This window comes from Gigantopelta aegis, chromosome 7 (assembly GCF_016097555.1).
Source record: "Gigantopelta aegis isolate Gae_Host chromosome 7, Gae_host_genome, whole genome shotgun sequence".
NCBI classification, from domain to species: Eukaryota; Metazoa; Mollusca; class Gastropoda; order Neomphalida; family Peltospiridae; genus Gigantopelta; species Gigantopelta aegis.
In genome coordinates, this window is record NC_054705.1 from 7092419 (window position 1) to 7112260 (window position 19842).

At 36.1% G+C, this 19842-nt stretch overlaps 1 protein-coding gene across 1 annotated transcript in view; it reads right to left on the reverse strand.

Moving 5' to 3' along the window:
- LOC121377841 overlaps positions 1-19842 on the reverse strand; it is a 67338-nt gene that overhangs the window by 2879 nt on the left and 44617 nt on the right. The window contains exons 29-40 of the mRNA XM_041505939.1: positions 19224-19403; positions 17786-18015; positions 14320-14396; positions 13612-13765; positions 12504-12615; positions 10044-10228; positions 7913-8045; positions 7140-7319; positions 6253-6354; positions 5349-5657; positions 2333-2500; positions 1876-2079 (exon numbers count right to left, since the gene is read on the reverse strand). Coding sequence (XP_041361873.1) covers positions 1876-2079; positions 2333-2500; positions 5349-5657; positions 6253-6354; positions 7140-7319; positions 7913-8045; positions 10044-10228; positions 12504-12615; positions 13612-13765; positions 14320-14396; positions 17786-18015; positions 19224-19403 — 2034 coding nt within the window. The remainder of the gene's footprint in view (positions 1-1875; positions 2080-2332; positions 2501-5348; positions 5658-6252; positions 6355-7139; positions 7320-7912; positions 8046-10043; positions 10229-12503; positions 12616-13611; positions 13766-14319; positions 14397-17785; positions 18016-19223; positions 19404-19842) is intronic.

The window sequence follows — 19842 nt, forward strand, 5'->3', positions numbered from 1 at the left end:
ATCAATAATTGATTGGTTAGCTCTGTACTCATGTGAAGATTGATTAAAACAAATCAATAACCGATTGGTTAGCTCTGTACTCATGTGAAGATTGATTAAAACAAATCAATAATTGATTGGTTAGCTCTGTACTCATGTGAAGATTGATTAAAACAAATCAATAATTGATTGGTTAGCTCTGTACTCATGTGAAGATTGATTAAAACAAATCAATAATTGATTGGTTAGCTCTGTACTCATGTGAAGATTGATTAAAACAAATCAATAATTGATTGGTTAGCTCTGTACTCATGTAAAGATTGATTAAAACATATCAATAACCGATTGGTTAGCTCTGTACTCATTTGAAGATTGATTAAAACAAATCAATAATTGATTGGTTAGCTCTGTACTCATGTGAAGATTGATTAAAACAAATCAATAATTGATTGGTTAGCTCTGTACTCATGTGAAGACTGATTAAAACAAATCAATAATTGATTGTTGCATAAAATGTTAAAGGAGCAGACCCTAGTTTCAACCTGTAAAAATGGACACTAAGTTTGGTTAAGTTACAAACCTGTAACACATTTGGATAACGTTACAAGAAAGTGAAACAAGAGTCTGTGAAGTTGAAATGGTGAAATATCGATAAACATAGACTAAATCTTGACTCCATAACTGTTACTTCTCAGACGCACGTGCATTTGTAAAAATATAAAAAAAGCATTTTGTAGTATTAGAAAAAACAGGATGACCAGGTTGTACGGAAATGGATAATCTAAAGAATAAAATATAAGTAAAGTTTTATTTCAGTGATTATAAACAGCTCTAATACTGAAAAATATGCAGTAGTATTTAAAAACTAGGGTCTGTTCCTTTAACTACAATTGTTCCAACAATTTACATGATGGATTTGATATACACTCAGATATACGAGTTTGTGCTTGTTTCCATGTGTACATAAAGAAAACCGATATTGAATAGGTACTGAAGGTAAAATTAGTTATTTGTAGGGCCTAATGTTAACAGTTAAAGTTTGTTTGTTTTGTTTAATGACACCACTAGAACACATTGATTTATTAATCATCAGCTATTGGATGTCAAGCATTTGGTAATATTGACATACATGTACAGTCTTAGAGAGGAAACACGCTACTCTTACCATTAGTAGCAAAAGATCTTTTATATGCCCGATCCCACAGACAAGATTGCACATACCACAGCCTTTGATATACCAATTGTGATGTACTGGCCCATTGACGGGGATCGATCCCAAACCGACTGCACATCAAGCAAGCATTTTACCACTGGGCTATTTCCTGCCCCTTGTAGGGTCCATGCTAGTGAATATGACAGTAGGTGTCGCCCTGCCTAATAATTCAAATGTATGTCAAGTTTGTATAATTCTCACCGATTGTATAATAGAAAATTTAGTGCAAACCGATTATAGAAGTGATGATATAAACATACGAGACAGGGGGTAGGGGTGATAACTGTCCCCCCCTCCCGTACTGGAGGAAAACTTGATACAGATATTCAGGTAAAATGTGCTAACCTGAAACCTTTTCACCATGTACATGTATTTCCATCATTCTACCTTCAAAATGAGTGGTAATTTCTGTAAAAATCTGTAGTGATTCGTTTGCAACCCTATATAGCTGTTTGGTAGTAATGCTAATATGATCAACTGATTTTTTCCAGATTTGGGCATTTTCATTTAATTGAGCCCCCCCCCCCCCCCCCCCCCCCCCCCCCACCCCCCCACACAACAAAAATAGGAGATCCTACGCCTATAAGTGATGATCGATATTGAAGATTCCCATCACTACTTTAGTGGGTCAACTGCTGTGCAACGGTGCCTTTAAAAAGTTTACTTTTAATTTCAAACCTTACCTTTGCCAGTTTTACATTTCTCCATCTTGATTTGTTTACTCTCCTTGGCAACATCACCATTTGCGTTCTCAGTAGACAGCACATCAAGAGTTAAAGTAAAGGGAGAGAATGCTCCACTCTGTGTTAGAGTTACCTCCACCTTCTCACCGGAGACAACAGACACATTGATGAGCTTGACGAGGCTGCTACTCCACTTAACATTCACTAAAAAGGAAAGGAATGTTTGTGTAATGACACCTCAGCACATTTGAAAAACAATGACTTTGGTTTCCAACATAATAATCATGATTATTTTAACACTTAGTCTAACTAGTGAGGAAGGAAACGTAACTCTGACACATGGTGGGTACGGCAGGTACGGCACGTGCCCTGGGTGCCACTTCAAGGGGGGCGCCACTCAGCAGCTTCTATTAAAGTCAGACAAGCCATCCTCGGACCATGAAAAAAAGCAGTTTACCTGGAATTCCTGTCAGTGAAACAGTGATGTTTTCTGATCCGTCAGTATCCTGCAGCTGTGGAACGAACTTGAGCTTCATCTGAGGAGACTTGGAGTCAAAACAAACCTTGTCTACAGTGACAGCTGGTTTGTCAGCCACTGGAGAAATGTCCACAGATAGCACGCCACCTGTGGTGAAACAGAAACAATGTAGAGATAATGAACATGTAAGTATGTTATGTAACCAGTAAGAAAATGCTAAAAATCCAATATTTTAGATAAGGCCCCAATCTAGTCGACAAAAATGGATGCTTTATTTTTGACGAAATTCGATTCAATTCACTGAATTATTAGCAGTAGTAAGAAGTATATCTTGGAACTAATCTGATTTGTAAATGAAAATTACACAACAAACGTCAAGACACTGACTTGTTTAGTGAGATAGTTCATTTCTCACCTTCTCAGTCCGTGTTTTTATTTTGGTACCCGACTGTACATCAACACATTTTGCGTTGTTTGCAGTGACCAATCAAGCGTTGTTATTTCTCGGCCACATTAATTTCAATTTACAATATTACAATTAAAACTGAATGTATAATTCATTATTTTCCAAAATGAATGTAGAACATGACGAAACCTTACGAAATGTACCAATAAATGTAATGTTCACTTTTGCCAGATTTATCAAACTTCTGCCCGTTTTCCTGGGAAGGGAGAATTCAAGTCACTTCTAGATTAGGGCCTGCAGATTATCAAACTTCTGCCTGTTTTCCTGGGAAGGGAGAATTCAAGTCACTTCTAGATTAGGGCCTGCAGATTATCATAGATATATCATGACTAATACAATCCTCTGAGTAATTAAAATTTCAGTAATATGTTAAATGAAAAACAAAATTCAAATATCAACTTTCATTTTGTGTAATGCATTACAACCCTGTAGGCCCTAAATGATGTTCTAAATTTGAATATGTGAAAAAACAGGAAGTGAAGCTTGACTTAAAAGTGATGCGGAAACAAAACGATCATTTACACAAGTTTCAGATGCTGTAACATACAAAAAACACCTGCCAAATAAACCCTAAACTACAACAATTATACCCAATTGGAATCAGAAAATGATTAATTTGATTAACTATCACTTCCAAAATTACTTTCAGAGTTGTTGAAGAGGGAGCTCCCTCAGCATCTCCATGTCTGATGTATATATATATATACAGGGCTCATGCTGTCGGTAGCCAAATTAGCCATTGGCTAATTTTTACAAAAAATGGCTAATAAAATTTGCAAGTGGCTAAAAATTTGGCTAAGCCATTTTCTGTCTTCTGATGTCAACAAACTGTTACATAATCTATCCAACACTCAAACATAATAATAATACCAAATATTCAATTAGCATAGGCCTAATAGCGATCTCGCGACCAGTAACAAGAAACGATGTCATCCAGAATACAGTGTGGGCCTAATGAAGTTTGCTTATTTTAATAATCACGGTTATTAATTTTAACGGCATGCATTCAACATGTATAAAATCAAAGTCTGTAATGTGTTATTTTAACTTTGTAAAGTCTTTGAACCAAAGTAATAAAAACAAACCGACAATGCATGTCAGTTTGAATACACATGCCAGTTCAGGGCCGAAAGGCTATCCAAAGGTCTGAGTTCAGCCAGACCGAGCGAAAAGAAAACGTTTACTAGACTGGTTCAGCAATAAAATACAATAAGTTTGACAAGAATTCCACACAATTAAATGTCTCCCCTACCATTAAATGTCTCCCCTACCATTAAATGTCTCCCCTACCATAAACCTTTTTGGTGCACTGTGATAAACAATCAAAGGTGCAACTATAAATCAAGTTTCACTGACCTAGGTTTTAAAAACTGATCTAAACACAAAATTTTAAGTTAAACTTTAATAAATAAACAAGTTGATGCTGCCACCGCCGCTGGAAAAGTAGTAACTATATATTGCCTTTTTAACTTTAATAAATAAACAAGTTGATGCTGCCACCGCCGCTGGACAAGTAGTAACTATATATTGTCTTTTTAACTTTAATAAATAAACAAGTTGATGCTGCCACCGCCGCTGGACAAGTAGTAACTATATATTGTCTTTTTAACTTTAATAAATAAACAAGTTGATGCTGCCACCGCCGCTGGACAAGTAGTAACTATATATTGTCTTTTTAACTTTAATAAATAAACAAGTTGATGCTGCCACCGCCGCTGGACAAGTAGTAACTATATATTGAATTTTTAACTTTAATAAATAAACAAGTTGATGCTGCCACCGCCGCTGGACAAGTAGTAACTATATATTGTCTTTTTAACTTTGTAATAAATAAACAAGTTGATGCTGCCACCGCCGCTGGACAAGTAGTAACTATATATTGTCTTTTTAACTTTAATAAATAAACAAGTTGATGCTGCCACCGCCGCTGGACAAGTAGTAACTATATATTGAATTTTTAACTTTAATAAATAAACAAGTTGATGCTGCCACCGCCGCTGGACAAGTAGTAACTATATATTGTCTTTTTAACTTTGTAATAAATAAACAAGTTGATGCTGCCACCGCCGCTGGACAAGTAGTAACTATATATTGCCTTTTTAACTTTGTAATAAATAAACAAGTTGATGCTGCCACCGCCGCTGGACAAGTAGTAACTATATATTGCCTTTTTAACTTTAATAAATAAACAAGTTGATGCTGCCACCGCCGCTGGACAAGTAGTAACTATATATTGTCTTTTTAACTTTAATAAATAAACAAGTTGATGCTGCCACCGCCGCTGGACAAGTAGTAACTATATATTGTCTTTTTAACTTTAATAAATAAACAAGTTGATGCTGCCACCGCCGCTGGACAAGTAGTAACTATATATTGAATTTTTAACTTTGTAATAAATTGCACATCAAAGTTTTGGAGAAAAAAAATCCACCCGAAACTCACAAATTCCAAATTTACCGCTGTCAAACCCGTGGCAAATTTCACCAGTTTCCGTACTTTTCCCACAGATGTCTGAAGACAATGACTAACCTCTTGACACCTTCAGTCCGTTCCGATTCAGCACGGCCTTGACCTTGAGAAGAACCTGACCTGAGAAATGTGGTTTTGTTGTCATCTTCACTTCACCAAACTCGTTTTGTGCAAGGACCACCTTCTGACCTGTGACCCGACCTTTGCTGAAGGTCACTGCTTCCGGAATATCATAGACCTCTACAGTGAGGTCCCCAGTTTCTTGTGTGGAGTTGACCAATCTCGCAGACAGTGAGAGAACGACTGGGATGTCTTCAGTCCCAGCCAGTGACGTGGCTTCCAAGAGCGGCGGTTCGGGAGGAGGCGTATCTGAAACAAAGAGAGAACGTGTGTTTAACGACACCCTAGAACAGGGTTCAAATTATACCACCGTCCTCCTTACCTGCTATCGTGCCTCGAAAATCGGACAATATCCATGGCAAGGAAAATGGTTTGCCTGAGCCCTTCGGTTTTTTTGTCTGATAAAGTAAGTTTGCTCAGTTCCCTTCTTCTGAAGGAAAAGTTTGCCTTGGAGTCCCTCAAACTTCCCTTCGTGCCCTAATATCTGTTATTAAACTTCTGTGAATCATAAAAATCAAAATGTGACCTTAGCCAGTGTATGTTGTATGTTTTGGTTAATGATCACCCATCATCAGTTTCACGATAAAGTATCAGAAACATTGTGTCTTGAGAATAAGAAAGAAAGAAATGTTTTATTTAATGACACACTCAACACATTTTATTTACGGTTATATGGCATCAGACATATCGTTAAGGACCACACAGATACTGAGAGAGGAAACCTGCTCACTAAAGCTCGTGACTGACAACATTAATTTCACTCGTAACTCTTAAGTTATTGTCTATACATGAACTACTTATCAGCAGATTATTTACATTCATTTTATTATCTTGACGAACTTACCCGAGCTGCAGTCGTCCCCATAGTAACCTGGTTCACACTGACAGAAGTTCTTCTGCAGACAGTCCCCATGTCCAGAACAGTTGTTGACACCATCACAAGTGACTAGAAACAAACAAATTTAAATAAATTGGTTAATTATAAATATAAAGTATTATATATACAAAACAAAATTACAGAACACCACACTCAATAAAACTGGATTCAAACATTATATCAAATATAAGCTATTATTAGAAAAATATATGTATTACAAGAATTGTTTACATAATGAAATTGACGAAAACTGGCAATGTTGGTTCAGATTTTTGGAAATTATTTAAACGACCAGCCTGATTTTTTATATAAACAAAGACCATGGTTGTTTGTTTTACAATGTTGCTGGTTTGGAGGAAATACTTATTTCAGCTTTCTTCCTTCCCTTTCTCTCCTTGCTCCATTGTATATTCTGTGTATAATTGCTATGTACGGTAATGATTCGGGGCCCCAACCCTGATATTATCTATTGTTTTTCTGGGGCAATAAAAATTAAAAAATAAGGAAAAAAAAAAGAAAAAAAGAAATTAAATAAAGTTAACAAAAAACTGTGGGGGAAAAAACATTATGGTGAGAACAATTTTAGAAATTAATGAATTTTGGTTTTGAAAGGAATTTTCATCAAGGCGAGATGAAGAAAACTCTCCTGAAATGATGCTAGGCGACGAATTACATGAAGTTTCAAATAAAATGCATTAAAAATCTTATTACAGGGAGATTAGTTTGCTGCTCTCCTAAAAATTTCCACAGACAGGACAGTACATACCACATCCTTTGATATACCAGTCATGTCACACAGTATATTGTTACCCGAAACACGGCACCTGTATCAATAGGAACGATAAGCTTCTTACCTACAACGTACGGGAAATCCACCGTCATGTATCTAGTGGTGTCGTCCAGATCAAAATCTGCCTGGTTCCCCACGTAGTCCTGTGACACAAGCAAGATCTGGTATGACCCGCCCGGTTTTAGCGGCAACACCGCGATGTCGTTCTGAATACCTGTCAACAGCGGCTCAACCGTGTCATTGGCTGAAATAAAAATAAAACATTAATCCTTTTCATCACGCAATCAGGATATTGTCAGGAAGGAAGACATTTTTTTTATTTAATGACGCACTCAACACATTTTATTTATGGTTATATGGCATCGGACATATGGTTAAGGACCACACAGATATTGAGGGAGGAAACCCGCTGTCGCCACTTCATGGGCTACTCTTTTCGATTAGCAGCAAAGGATCTTGTACATGTATATGCACTATCCCATAGAAAGGATAGCACATACCATGGCCTTTGATGTACCAGTCGTGGTGCATTGGCTGGAGTGAGCATATTGTCACAGTATCAGTTCAGTGTACAGTAAGTTAGTTACAATGGCAGTTAATCTATAAATGACCAGGAGTTTTGTTATCACTTTTTCGACGGATTAGTATTAAGATAGTTTTGCCAAATTCAAGTTTCATTTGAATCTGGAAAATTACAACTTAAATCCAGCGATACAGAGAAATAATTTAAAAAGTTGGTTACTTATTTAGTTTGTGATAAATGTCCATGTTTCTGACTCCAGATCCATTGTCAAGCTTGTTTATATTTACAGCCAGCATTCCCTGGTGTATACTTACTTAGTTTGTGATAAATGTCTACACTCCTAACTCCAGATCCATTGTCAAACTTGTTTATATTTACAGCCAGCGTTCCCTCTTTCACAAGGTCATCCACCAAGGTCAGATTGGCAGACGGAGCAGATGAATCAATCTGAAGGAGAAAAAAAAAGAAAAAAGATTCCTATAAATAACATTCAGTAATCTACATTTCATTTGTTATTTTTGATAACACACATATGTGTGATAACAATTTAAAGACATATAACTAGCTGCTGCTAGGTGATGACCAGGTTGCAACTGCCATACCATCCAATGAAAAAAAAGCAAAATCGAAATTGATTTCTCTGTGATATACAAGTTAACCTGATTAATTGATTTGTCTGTGATGTATAATTAAGTTAACAACAATCGCTAGGACCATAAACAGATTTCAGTGTGAAAAGACGTTTAACTTTGTGTTAGAAACAGACTACTACATTTGTGTCCATTGGATACCATTTATCTTACAACTCGTTCAAAAAGATATCCAACTCGCTTTCACTTGTTAGATATGTTTTAAAACAATTTGTAAGATAAATGGTATCTAACTGCCACTCATGTAGTATGGTTTAAAAACACATCAGCACTTTGTTTAATCAATGTTTAGTAGGAAAAGAAAGGAATATTTGTTTAATGTCACCTCAGCACATTGTGTAATCAGACGCCATTAGAAAAGGATTGTTTAATCATTGACTATTAGGAAAAGAAAGGAATATTTGTTTAATGTCACCTCAGCACATTGTGTAATCAGACGCCATTAGAAAAGGATTGTTTAATCATTGACTATTAGGAAAAGAAAGGAATATTTGTTTAATGTCACCTCAGCACATTGTGTAATCAGACGCCATTAGAAAAGGATTGTTTAATCATTGACTATTAGGAAAAGAAAGGAATATTTGTTTAATGTCACCTCAGCACATTGTGTAATCAGACGCCATTAGAAAAGGATTGTTTAATCATTGACTATTAGGAAAAGAAAGGAATATTTGTTTAATGTCACCTCAGCACATTGTGTAATCAGACGCCATTAGAAAAGGATTGTTTAATCATTGACTATTAGGAAAAGAAAGGAATATTTGTTTAATGTCACCTCAGCACATTGTGTAATCAGACGCCATTAGAAAAGGATTGTTTAATCATTGACTATTAGGAAAGGAAAGGAATATTTGTTTAATGTCACCTCAGCACATTGTGTAATCAGACGCCATTAGAAAAGGATTGTTTAATCATTGACTATTAGGAAAAGAAAGGAATATTTGTTTAATGTCACCTCAGCACATTGTGTAATCAGACGCCATTAGAAAAGGATTGTTTAATCATTGACTATTAGGAAAAGAAAGGAATATTTGTTTAATGTCACCTCAGCACATTGTGTAATCAGACGCCATTAGAAAAGGATTGTTTAATCATTGACTATTAGGAAAAGAAAGGAATATTTGTTTAATGTCACCTCAGCACATTGTGTAATCAGACGCCATTAGAAAAGGATTGTTTAATCATTGACTATTAGGAAAAGAAAGGAATATTTGTTTAATGTCACCTCAGCACATTGTGTAATCAGACGCCATTAGAAAAGGATTGTTTAATCATTGACTATTAGGAAAAGAAAGGAATATTTGTTTAATGTCACCTCAGCACATTGTGTAATCAGACGCCATTAGAAAAGGATTGTTTAATCATTGACTATTAGGAAAGGAAAGGAATATTTGTTTAATGTCACCTCAGCACATTGTGTAATCAGACGCCATTAGAAAAGGATTGTTTAATCATTGACTATTAGGAAAGGAAAGGAATATTTGTTTAATGTCATCTCAGCACATTGTGTAATCAGACGCTATTAGAAAAGGATTGTTTAATCATTGACTATTAGGAAAGGAAAGGAATATTTGTTTAATGTCACCCCAGCACATTGTGTAATCAGACGCTATTAGAAAAGGATTGTTTAATCATTGACCATTAGGAAAAGAAAGGAATATTTGTTTAATGTCACCCCAGCACATTGTGTAATCAGACGCTATTAGAAAAGGATTGTTTAATCATTGACCATTAGGAAAAGAAAGGAATGTTTGTTTAATACATTGTTTAGTATTATATCCCCCCTCCCACTTACTGTGTTAAATATTGGCGGCGTGTCGATTGGTTCATTCTGGTCAAATATTATTTTTGCCTCAGCGTCGATAGTAGCCATGTGAGACACCCGTTTCTTAGGCGACACGGAGAATGAGACAAAACCTTGTCCGGTCGTGCCATTGTTCGGTGGCAGAAATCCAACACTCGGGTCCGTGGGAGGCTGGCCTGAAATGAAATGACTGTATAGTGACACCACAACATATTATTATATTCAGTGGCTAGTAGCAAAGGAAAGGAATGTTTGATGACACCCCCACCCCCACCCCACCCCCACCGAGCACACTGCATAATGTTCTGACTACTGCAGGCGAGACATATTGCGCCCGATGTCATGCAAGCCAACGCGTTGTACACTGTATGCAGTGTATTCACTGATTCATAGTTCATGCCAATTTTGCCTATTTGACTGGCAAAAAATAATAAAAGAATAAGAAATAGCTGTGATCAAGACTAAAATGGCCACTTTACATTTTTGATTTTCTGTGAGAAATACGTGGGAATTTTGAGTTGAAAAAGTGGTTTTCGGCAACAATGCAGGGCCGTAGCTAGGATTTTTTGTTTATGGGGACAACTGAGTAGTTAATAGTCTAAAACGGTTAAGAAAAGAATTTCTATAATGCTTTCCGGATTTTTTTCTGGGGGGCAACTACCCCCTTGCTCCCCCACTAGCTACGGCCTTGCAATGGTGAAATGTCACTGTCATTTTGATAATAAATATGACCATTTTACCAACAAACAAAAATATGAAATATTGGGATATAAATCATAGTTAACATTAAAAAACAAAAATTGTGGACATTAAAACAGTGATTGTGAATAATGACCATAAATATTGGACATCTGGCCACAAATGAACATAAGTAAATACACCTTTCTCAATTTTTTGCATAATTTTAAACATTAGCTTGTCTAAAAAAAACATTAAAAGAGAAAACCCACAAAAACAATACTTACCCTTTCACAATGAACATTATATTTTGTATTTAAAAACAATTTAAGTGAAATATGTGATTAAAAGTTAAAAAACGATTTTTAAAAAACAATTAACCCAGTAATCAGGTTACGGTAACAACATGTAAAGTGGTTATTAGAGAGATCATGCATTTTTAATAACTCATTGTTTAATCAATAGCTATTAAAAATGAAAGGAATGTTGTGTAGAGACACCCCAGCACATTGTTTAATCAGTGGCTATTAGGAAAGTTAAACAGATGCTTCACGGTACTCCAGTACATTGGCAATTAGGAAAGGAAAGGAATCTTTGTGTAATAAACCTCGGTACATCGGGATGTTCCCTGCCATTTAAATCGACCTCAGAGTTTAATAAACCTCGGCACATCAGGATGTTCGCTGCCATTTAAATCCACCTCAGAGTGTAATAAACCTCAGCACATTGGGATGTTCCCTGCCATTTAAATCCACCTCAGAGTGTAATAAACCTTGGCACATTGGGATGTTTGCTGCCATTTAAATCGACCTCAGAGTTTAATAAACCTCGGCACATCGGGATGTTTGCTGCCATTTAAATCCACCTCAGAGTGTAATAAACCTCAGCACATTGGGATGTTCCCTGCCATTTAAATCCACCTCAGAGTGTAATAAACCTTGGCACATTGGGATGTTTGCTGCCATTTAAATCGACCTCAGAGTTTAATAAACCTCGGCACATCGGGATGTTTGCTGCCATTTAAATCCACCTCAGAGTGTAATAAACCTCAGCACATTGGGATGTTCCCTGCCATTTAAATCCACCTCAGAGTGTAATAAACCTCGGCACATTGGGATGTTCGCTGCCATTTAAATCCACCTCCGAGTTTAATAAACCTCGGCACATCAGGATGTTCGCTGCCATTTAAATCCACCTCAGAGTGTAATAAACCTCGGCACATCGGGATGTTCCCTGCCATTTAAATCGACCTCAGAATTTAATAAACCTCAGCAAATCAGGATGTTCGCTGCCATTTAAATCCACCTCAGAGTTGAATAAACCTCGGCACATCGGGAGGTTCGCTGCCATTTAAATCCCCCTCAGAGTTTAATAAACTTTGGTACATCGGGATGTTCACTGCCATTTAAATCCACCTCAGAGTTTAATAAACCTCGGCACATCGGGATGTTTGCTGCCATTTAAATCCACCTCAGCATGTAATAAACTTTGGTAAATCGGGATGTTCGCTGCCATTTAAATCCACCTCAGAGTGTAATAAACCTCGGTACATTGGGATGTTCGCCGCCATTTAAATCCACCTCAGAATACATCTATCTGTATGAGTTTTTTATTCTTTACCATATTCAAATCGGTTTTCCTTCATTACAAGGTAATAACAAACTTCACAAATTTAGAAATAACTACTGCATAAATATTTTCTCTCTATAAAATATTTTTAAGCAAAACGTTAACAAAATTCTGCTCATGTTAAGAAGCAAATATTACTGTTACCTGTAGCTGGGTCAAGTGTCTGCAGTTCCCAGGTAGCAAGACCGTTAATGATATCAATTCCGGCCCTCACTCGAACTGCAATACCTTCTGTATCACTTAGGTCAACAGTTTCCTGTATTAAATTAAAAACAATTTTACACTTTAGTCATTCTGATATTGGCCCTCACACAAACTGCAATACCTTCTGTATCACTTAGGTCAACAGTTTCCTGTATTAAATTAAAAACAATTTTACACTTTAGTCATTCTGATATTAACCCTCACTCGAACTGCAATACCTTCTGTATCACTCAGGGCAACAGTTTCCTGTATTAAATTAAAAACAATTTTACACTTTAGTCATTCTGATATTAACCCTCACTCGAACTGCAATACCTTCTGTAACACTCAGGGCAACAGTTAACAAGTCTGTTTGTTTTGTTTTGTTTAACGACACCACTAGAGCACATTGATTTATTAATCATCAGCTATTGGATGTCAAACTATAGTAATTTGACATAATCTTATAGAGGAAACCTGCTACATTTTGTCATTAATTAGTAGCTAGGGATCTTTTATATGTACCGTCCCATAGACAGGATAGCACATACCACAGCCTTTGATGTACCAGTCGTGGTGCACTGACTGGAGCGAGAAATAGCCCAATGGGCCCACTGACGAGAATTGATCCCAGACTGACCGTGCATCAAGCAAACATTTTACCACTGGGCTACGTCCTGCCCAAGGTCAACAGTTTCCTGCATTCAATTAAAAACAATTTTACACTTTTAGTAATTCTGATATAGACAATCGTACACTCAGTCATTCTGATATAGACAATCTTACGCTTAGTCATTCTGATATAGACAACTGTACACTTAGTCATTCTGATATAGACAATCTTACAATTTTACACTTAGTCATTCTGATATAGACAATCTTACACTTAGTCATTCTGATATAGACAATTTTACACTTTAGTCATTCTGATATAGACAATTTTACACTCAGTCATTCTGATATAGACAATTTTATTTTAATACTTTATAAATGTTAGAAACATTTATCAAGGTTACTTTTATAAGGAGGAAACAGGCACAAGGAAGAAAAAGAAAACCTAAATTCAAACCTGAAGAATGGGTCGACCATTTTCAATTTCTCTGGTGAAGTTTCCGAACCCAAAAGACCCGACTCTGAACGTTCTAATCTCCAGATCGGAATCCAGCTCGTGAACAACGAACACTTTCTGAGCGGGGGCCGTGGCATTCTCATCGTTCTCAAACCTTGAAATAGACAAACCTCTTCTTTATCCTTACATGTTAAACATATGAGTAAAACAAACTTGGGGTCATGACATTTGTGTCATACTCAAACAGGGGTTCTGGTTTCCTCCTTATTCCTTCCCAATCACCCTCTTGTAAGTTCTGCTATAGTTACAATTTGTATTTTCATACAGAAAAAAACTTCTTCATCTCTCTCCCTCTCTTAAAACTCTCTTTCTCTATCCTCCCACTCTCTCTATCCTCCCTCACTATCTCTACCCTCCCTCACTCTCTCTACCCTCCCTCACTTTCTCTACCCTTCCATTTTCTCTATCTACCCTCCACCCTTCCATTCTCTATCACTGTCGCTCATATTTTCCTCTCACTAACTATCAGTCATATTTCCCTAACTCTCTCTCTCCATTTTCTCCCTCTGACTCTATCTCACCATTTCTCTTTTTCTACCCTCTCCCTCCCTCCCTTCTTCCCGCTCCCTCTCTGCTAACTCCGACAAATGTTCTGTTATAGATATGTACCTGTTAAAATCTAACACTGAAAGACTACATTGTATCTACCTGATGGTGTACTCCAGTTCCAGGTCTGCTGGAATGAAGTGAGCATCGCCATAACCTGCTGGACCAAGTATGTCATTCTGAAAATATTAAATACAATTAGTGTCATCGCCATAACCTGCTGGACCAAGTATGTCATTCTGAAAATATTAAATACAATTAGTGTCATCACCATAACCTGCTGGACCAAGTATGTCATTCTGAAAATATTAAATACAATTAGTGTCATCGCCATAACCTGCTGGACCAAGTATGTCATTCTGAAAATATTAAATACAATTAGTGTCACAGCCATAACCTGCTGGACCAAGTATGTCATTCTGAAAATATTAAATACAATTAGTGTCATCGCCATAACCTGCTGGACCAAGTATGTCATTCTGAAAATATTAAATACAATTAGTGTCATCGCCATAACCTGCTGGACCAAGTATGTCATTCTGAAAATATTAAATACAATTAGTGTCATCGCCATAACCTGCTGGACCAAGTATGTCATTCTGAAAATATTAAATACAATTAGTGTCATCGCCATAACCTGCTGGACCAAGTATGTCATTCTGAAAATATTAAATACAATTAGTGTCATCGCCATAACCTGCTGGACCAAGTATGTCATTCTGAAAATATTAAATACAATTAGTGTCATCGCCATAACCTGCTGGAGAGAGTATGTCATTCTGAAAATATTAAATACAATTAGTGTCATCGCCATAACCTGCTGGAGAGAGTATGTCATTCTGAAAATATTAAATACAATTAGTGTCATCACCATAACATGCTGGAGAGAGTATGTCATTCTGAAAATATTAAATACAATTAGTGTCATCGCCATAACCTGCTGGAGAGAGTATGTCATTCTGAAAATATTAAATACAATTAGTGTCATCGCCATAACCTGCTGGACCAAGTATGTCATTCTGAAAATATTAAATACAATTAGTGTCATCGCCATAACCTGCTGGAGAGAGTATGTCATTCTGAAAATATTAAATACAATTAGTGTCATCGCCATAACCTGCTGGACCAAGTATGTCATTCTGAAAATATTAAATACAATTAGTGTCATCGCCATAACCTGCTGGAGAGAGTATGTCATTCTGAAAATATTAAATACAATTAGTGTCATCGCCATAACCTGCTGGACCAAGTATGTCATTCTGAAAATATTAAATACAATTAGTGTCATCGCCATAACCTGCTGGAGAGAGTATGTCATTCTGAAAATATTAAATACAATTAGTGTCATCGCCATAACCTGCTGGAGTATGTCATTCTGAAAATATTAAATACAATTAGTGTCATCGCCATAACCTGCTGGAGAGAGTATGTCATTCTGAAAATATTAAATACAATTAGTGTCATCGCCATAACCTGCTGGACCAAGTATGTCATTCTGAAAATATTAAATACAATTAGTGTCATCACCATAACCTGCTGGACCAAGTATGTCATTCTGAAGATATTAAATACAATTAGTGTCATCACCATAACATGCTGGAGAGAGTATGTCATTCTGAAAATATTAAATACAATTAGTGTCATCGCCATAACCTGCTGGACCAAGTATGTCATTCTGAAAATATTAAATACAATTAGTGTCATCGCCATAACCTGCTGGAGAGAGTATGTCATTCTGAAAATATTAAATACAATTAGTGTCATCGCCATAACCTGCTGGAGAGAGTATGTCATTCTGAAAATATTAAATACAATTAGTGTCATCACCATAACCTGCTGGACCAAGTATGTCATTCTGAAGATATTAAATACAATTAGTGTCATCACCATAACATGCTGGAGAGAGTATGTCATTCTGAAAATATTAGATACAATTAGTGTCATCACCATAACCTGCTGGACCAAGTATGTCATTCTGAAAATATTAAATACAATTAGTGTCATCGCCATAACATGCTGGAGAGAGTATGTCATGCTGAAAATATTAAATACAATTAGTGTCATCACCATAACCTGCTGGAGAGAGTATGTCATTCTGAAAATATTAAATACAATTAGTGTCATCGCCATAACCTGCTGGAGAGAGTATGTCATTCTGAAAATATTAAATACAATTAGTGTCATCACCATAACCTGCTGGACCAAGTATGTCATTCTGAAAATATTAAATACAATTAGTGTCATCGCCATAACATGCTGGAGAGAGATGTCATTCTGAAAATATTAAATACAATTAGTGTCATCACCATAACATGCTGGAGAGAGTATGTCATTCTGAAAATATTAAATACAATTAGTGTCATCACCATAACCTGCTGGACCAAGTATGTCATTCTGAAAATATTAAATACAATGAGTGTCATCGCCATAACATGCTGGAGAGAGTATGTCATTCTGAAAATATTAAATAAAATTGGTGTCATCACCATAACCTGCTGGACCAAGTATGTCATTCTGAAAATATTAAATACAATTAGTGTCATCACCATAACATGCTGGATAGAGTATGTCATTCTGAAAATATTAAATACAATTAGTGTCACAGCCATAACATGCTGGAGAGAGTATGTCATTCTGAAAATATTAAATACAATTAGTGTCATCGCCATAACCTGCTGGACCAAGTATGTCATTCTGAAAATATTAAATACAATTAGTGTCATCACCATAACATGCTGGAGAGAGTATATCATTCTGAAAATATTAAATACAATTAGTGTCACAGCCATAACATGCTGGAGAGAGTATGTCATTCTGAAAATATTAAATACAATTAGTGTCATCGCCATAACCTGCTGGACCAAGTATGTCATTCTGAAAATATTAAATACAATTAGTGTCATCACCATAACATGCTGGAGAGAGTATGTCATTCTGAAAATATTAAATACAATTAGTGTCATCACCATAACATGCTGGAGAGAGTATGTCATTCTGAAAATGTTAAATACAATTAGTGTCATCACCATAACATGCTGGAGAGAGTATGTCATTCTGAAAATATTAAATACAATTAGTGTCACAGCCATAACATGCTGGAGAGAGTATGTCATTCTGAAAATATTAAATACAATTAGTGTCATCGCCATAACCTGCTGGACCAAGTATGTCATTCTGAAAATATTAAATACAATTAGTGTCATCACCATAACATGCTGGAGAGAGTATGTCATTCTGAAAATATTAAATACAATTAGTGTCATCGCCATAACCTGCTGGAGAGAGTATGTCATTCTGAAAATATTAAATACAATTAGTGTCATCACCATAACATGCTGGAGAGAGTATGTCATTCTGAAAATGTTAAATACAAACAATCAAATCCCCAATAAAAAATCACAAGAACGGTATACCTGAAGCTTAATACTAATTTGGTATAAGAAAGAACTCAAGATGAAATGTACCAGAAACAGTTGAGGTAATAAAAAAATCACAAGAACAGTATACCTGAACCTTAATACTAATTTAGTATAATGATGAAACTAAAACAACTGGAAATACAATTTACCGGATCCCGAGATCGAATCCAGGAGAGGAAGTCATCCCAGAGATCACCAAGACAACAATTCCACAGATTCTTACTCCAGTCTGGTACGAGAGGTGCGAGGTTACCGATGAAGTTACCCAGACCAAGAGACGACCACAGAGCTCGTGGTGTTTTCAGTCCCCAGCCACCGAATGCTCTCCTGAACACCTTTCCAAAATTCATGTTCCTCCATGCATACGGGTTACCCCATGCTGAAACACACACGATTAAGTTTAATTGTTTTGTTTAAGGGACGGGATCTAGCCCAGTGGTACAATGCTCGCTTGATGCATGGTCGGCCTGGGATCGATCCCTGTTGGTGGGCCATTGGGCTATTTCTTGTTCCAGCCAGTCGTGGTATGTGCTATTCTGTCTATGGAATGGTGCATATAAAAGATCTCTGGCTACTAGTGGAAAAATGTATCTGGTTTCCTCTCTAAGACTATATGTAAGAATTAGACATCCAATAGCTGATGTGCTCCAGTGGTGTCGCTAAACAAAACAAACTTCTTGTTTTGTTTAATGACACAACTAGAAAATATTAATTTTTTAATCATTGGGTACTGGATGTCAAACATTTGGTAATTTTAACATGTAGTTTTAGAGAGGAAACCTGCAAGGGATGTTTTAAATGTATCATCCCATAAACATACCATGACCTTTGATATATCAGTCGTGGTGCAGAATTATTTTGTTTAAAGACACCACTAGAGCATACCGACTTAGTAATCATCGGCTATTTGATGCCAAACATTTAGTAATTCTGAGTCTTAAAGAAGAAACCCACTACATTTTTCCATTAGTAGCAAGAGATATTTATATACACCATCCAACAGACAGGATAGCACACACCATGGCTTTAATATACCAGTCGTGATGCAATGGGTGAAGTGATAAATAGACCAATGGGATCACTGATGGGGATTGATCCTAGGCGAACCTCGTATCAGGCAAACGCCTTACCACTGGGCTATATATCAGCCAGATATACAAGAATTCTATCAAATTTAATTACCATACACTGATTCTGTGAATACAAAAATAATTTTTAATGTAACATTAATGATTAATTAGTTTTTTAATTCAATTAATTCAATATTTTTTTTATATGAACAAGCACTGTGATGAGCATCCATAAATGCAACTATAAATCAAGTTTCAATGATCTATGACATATACTTTGTGAAATAAATATCTTGCCTATACCATACACTAATTCAGTGAAAATAGAAATAATCTGTGGAGTACGTAACATTAATGATTAATCCAGATTTTTACAAATTAAATTAATTTAATTTCACAAAATTTAATTTTAATTTGAACATGCATTGAGAAGAACAATCACAGGTGCAACTATAAACCAAGTTTCATTGATCTACGATTTACAGTTTGTGAATGAAATGTCTTGATTTTGACAAACCTGTAGCTCCAACATTGCCATGGTAACCAAAAAATTTCCATGGTAACCAGGCCGTGGCGCCGCTCCAGGCGCTGTCGGCGAAGGCCTTTCCCAGGTTAAACGACTGTGAGTCAATTCCTTGTTGTACTGCACTTCCCGCGAAACCTCCAGCAAGACCAGCACCAATCGCTATCCCAGCACCTACAGTTATTAAGTAAAAGAATATTAATTAAATTAATAATTAGGAGTACCTGAATAAATACAAAATAACTACTAAAATAATATTCTGTATAAACTAAAATATATTAGTGAGTGTTATATACAAATATATTGCCAAATGTATATAACATGTATTGAAATATCCTACACAAACCATTTAATATATTACTTTCTTGCACACCCGTTCGTAAGAACACCATGCATTATTTTTAATAACACATAGTTGTTTACTCACGTATGTGTGTAAACAATTTCAAGACATGACTGGCTGCTTCTAGGTGATGTCCAGGTCACCAATGCCATACGTCCAATAAAAATAAGCACGGTGGAAACCAATTACACTGTGATGTATAGTTAACCTGGCAATCATGTAATGTGGGAGCTAACAGAGATTTGTATTACATCTCGAGTACAAAAGGTT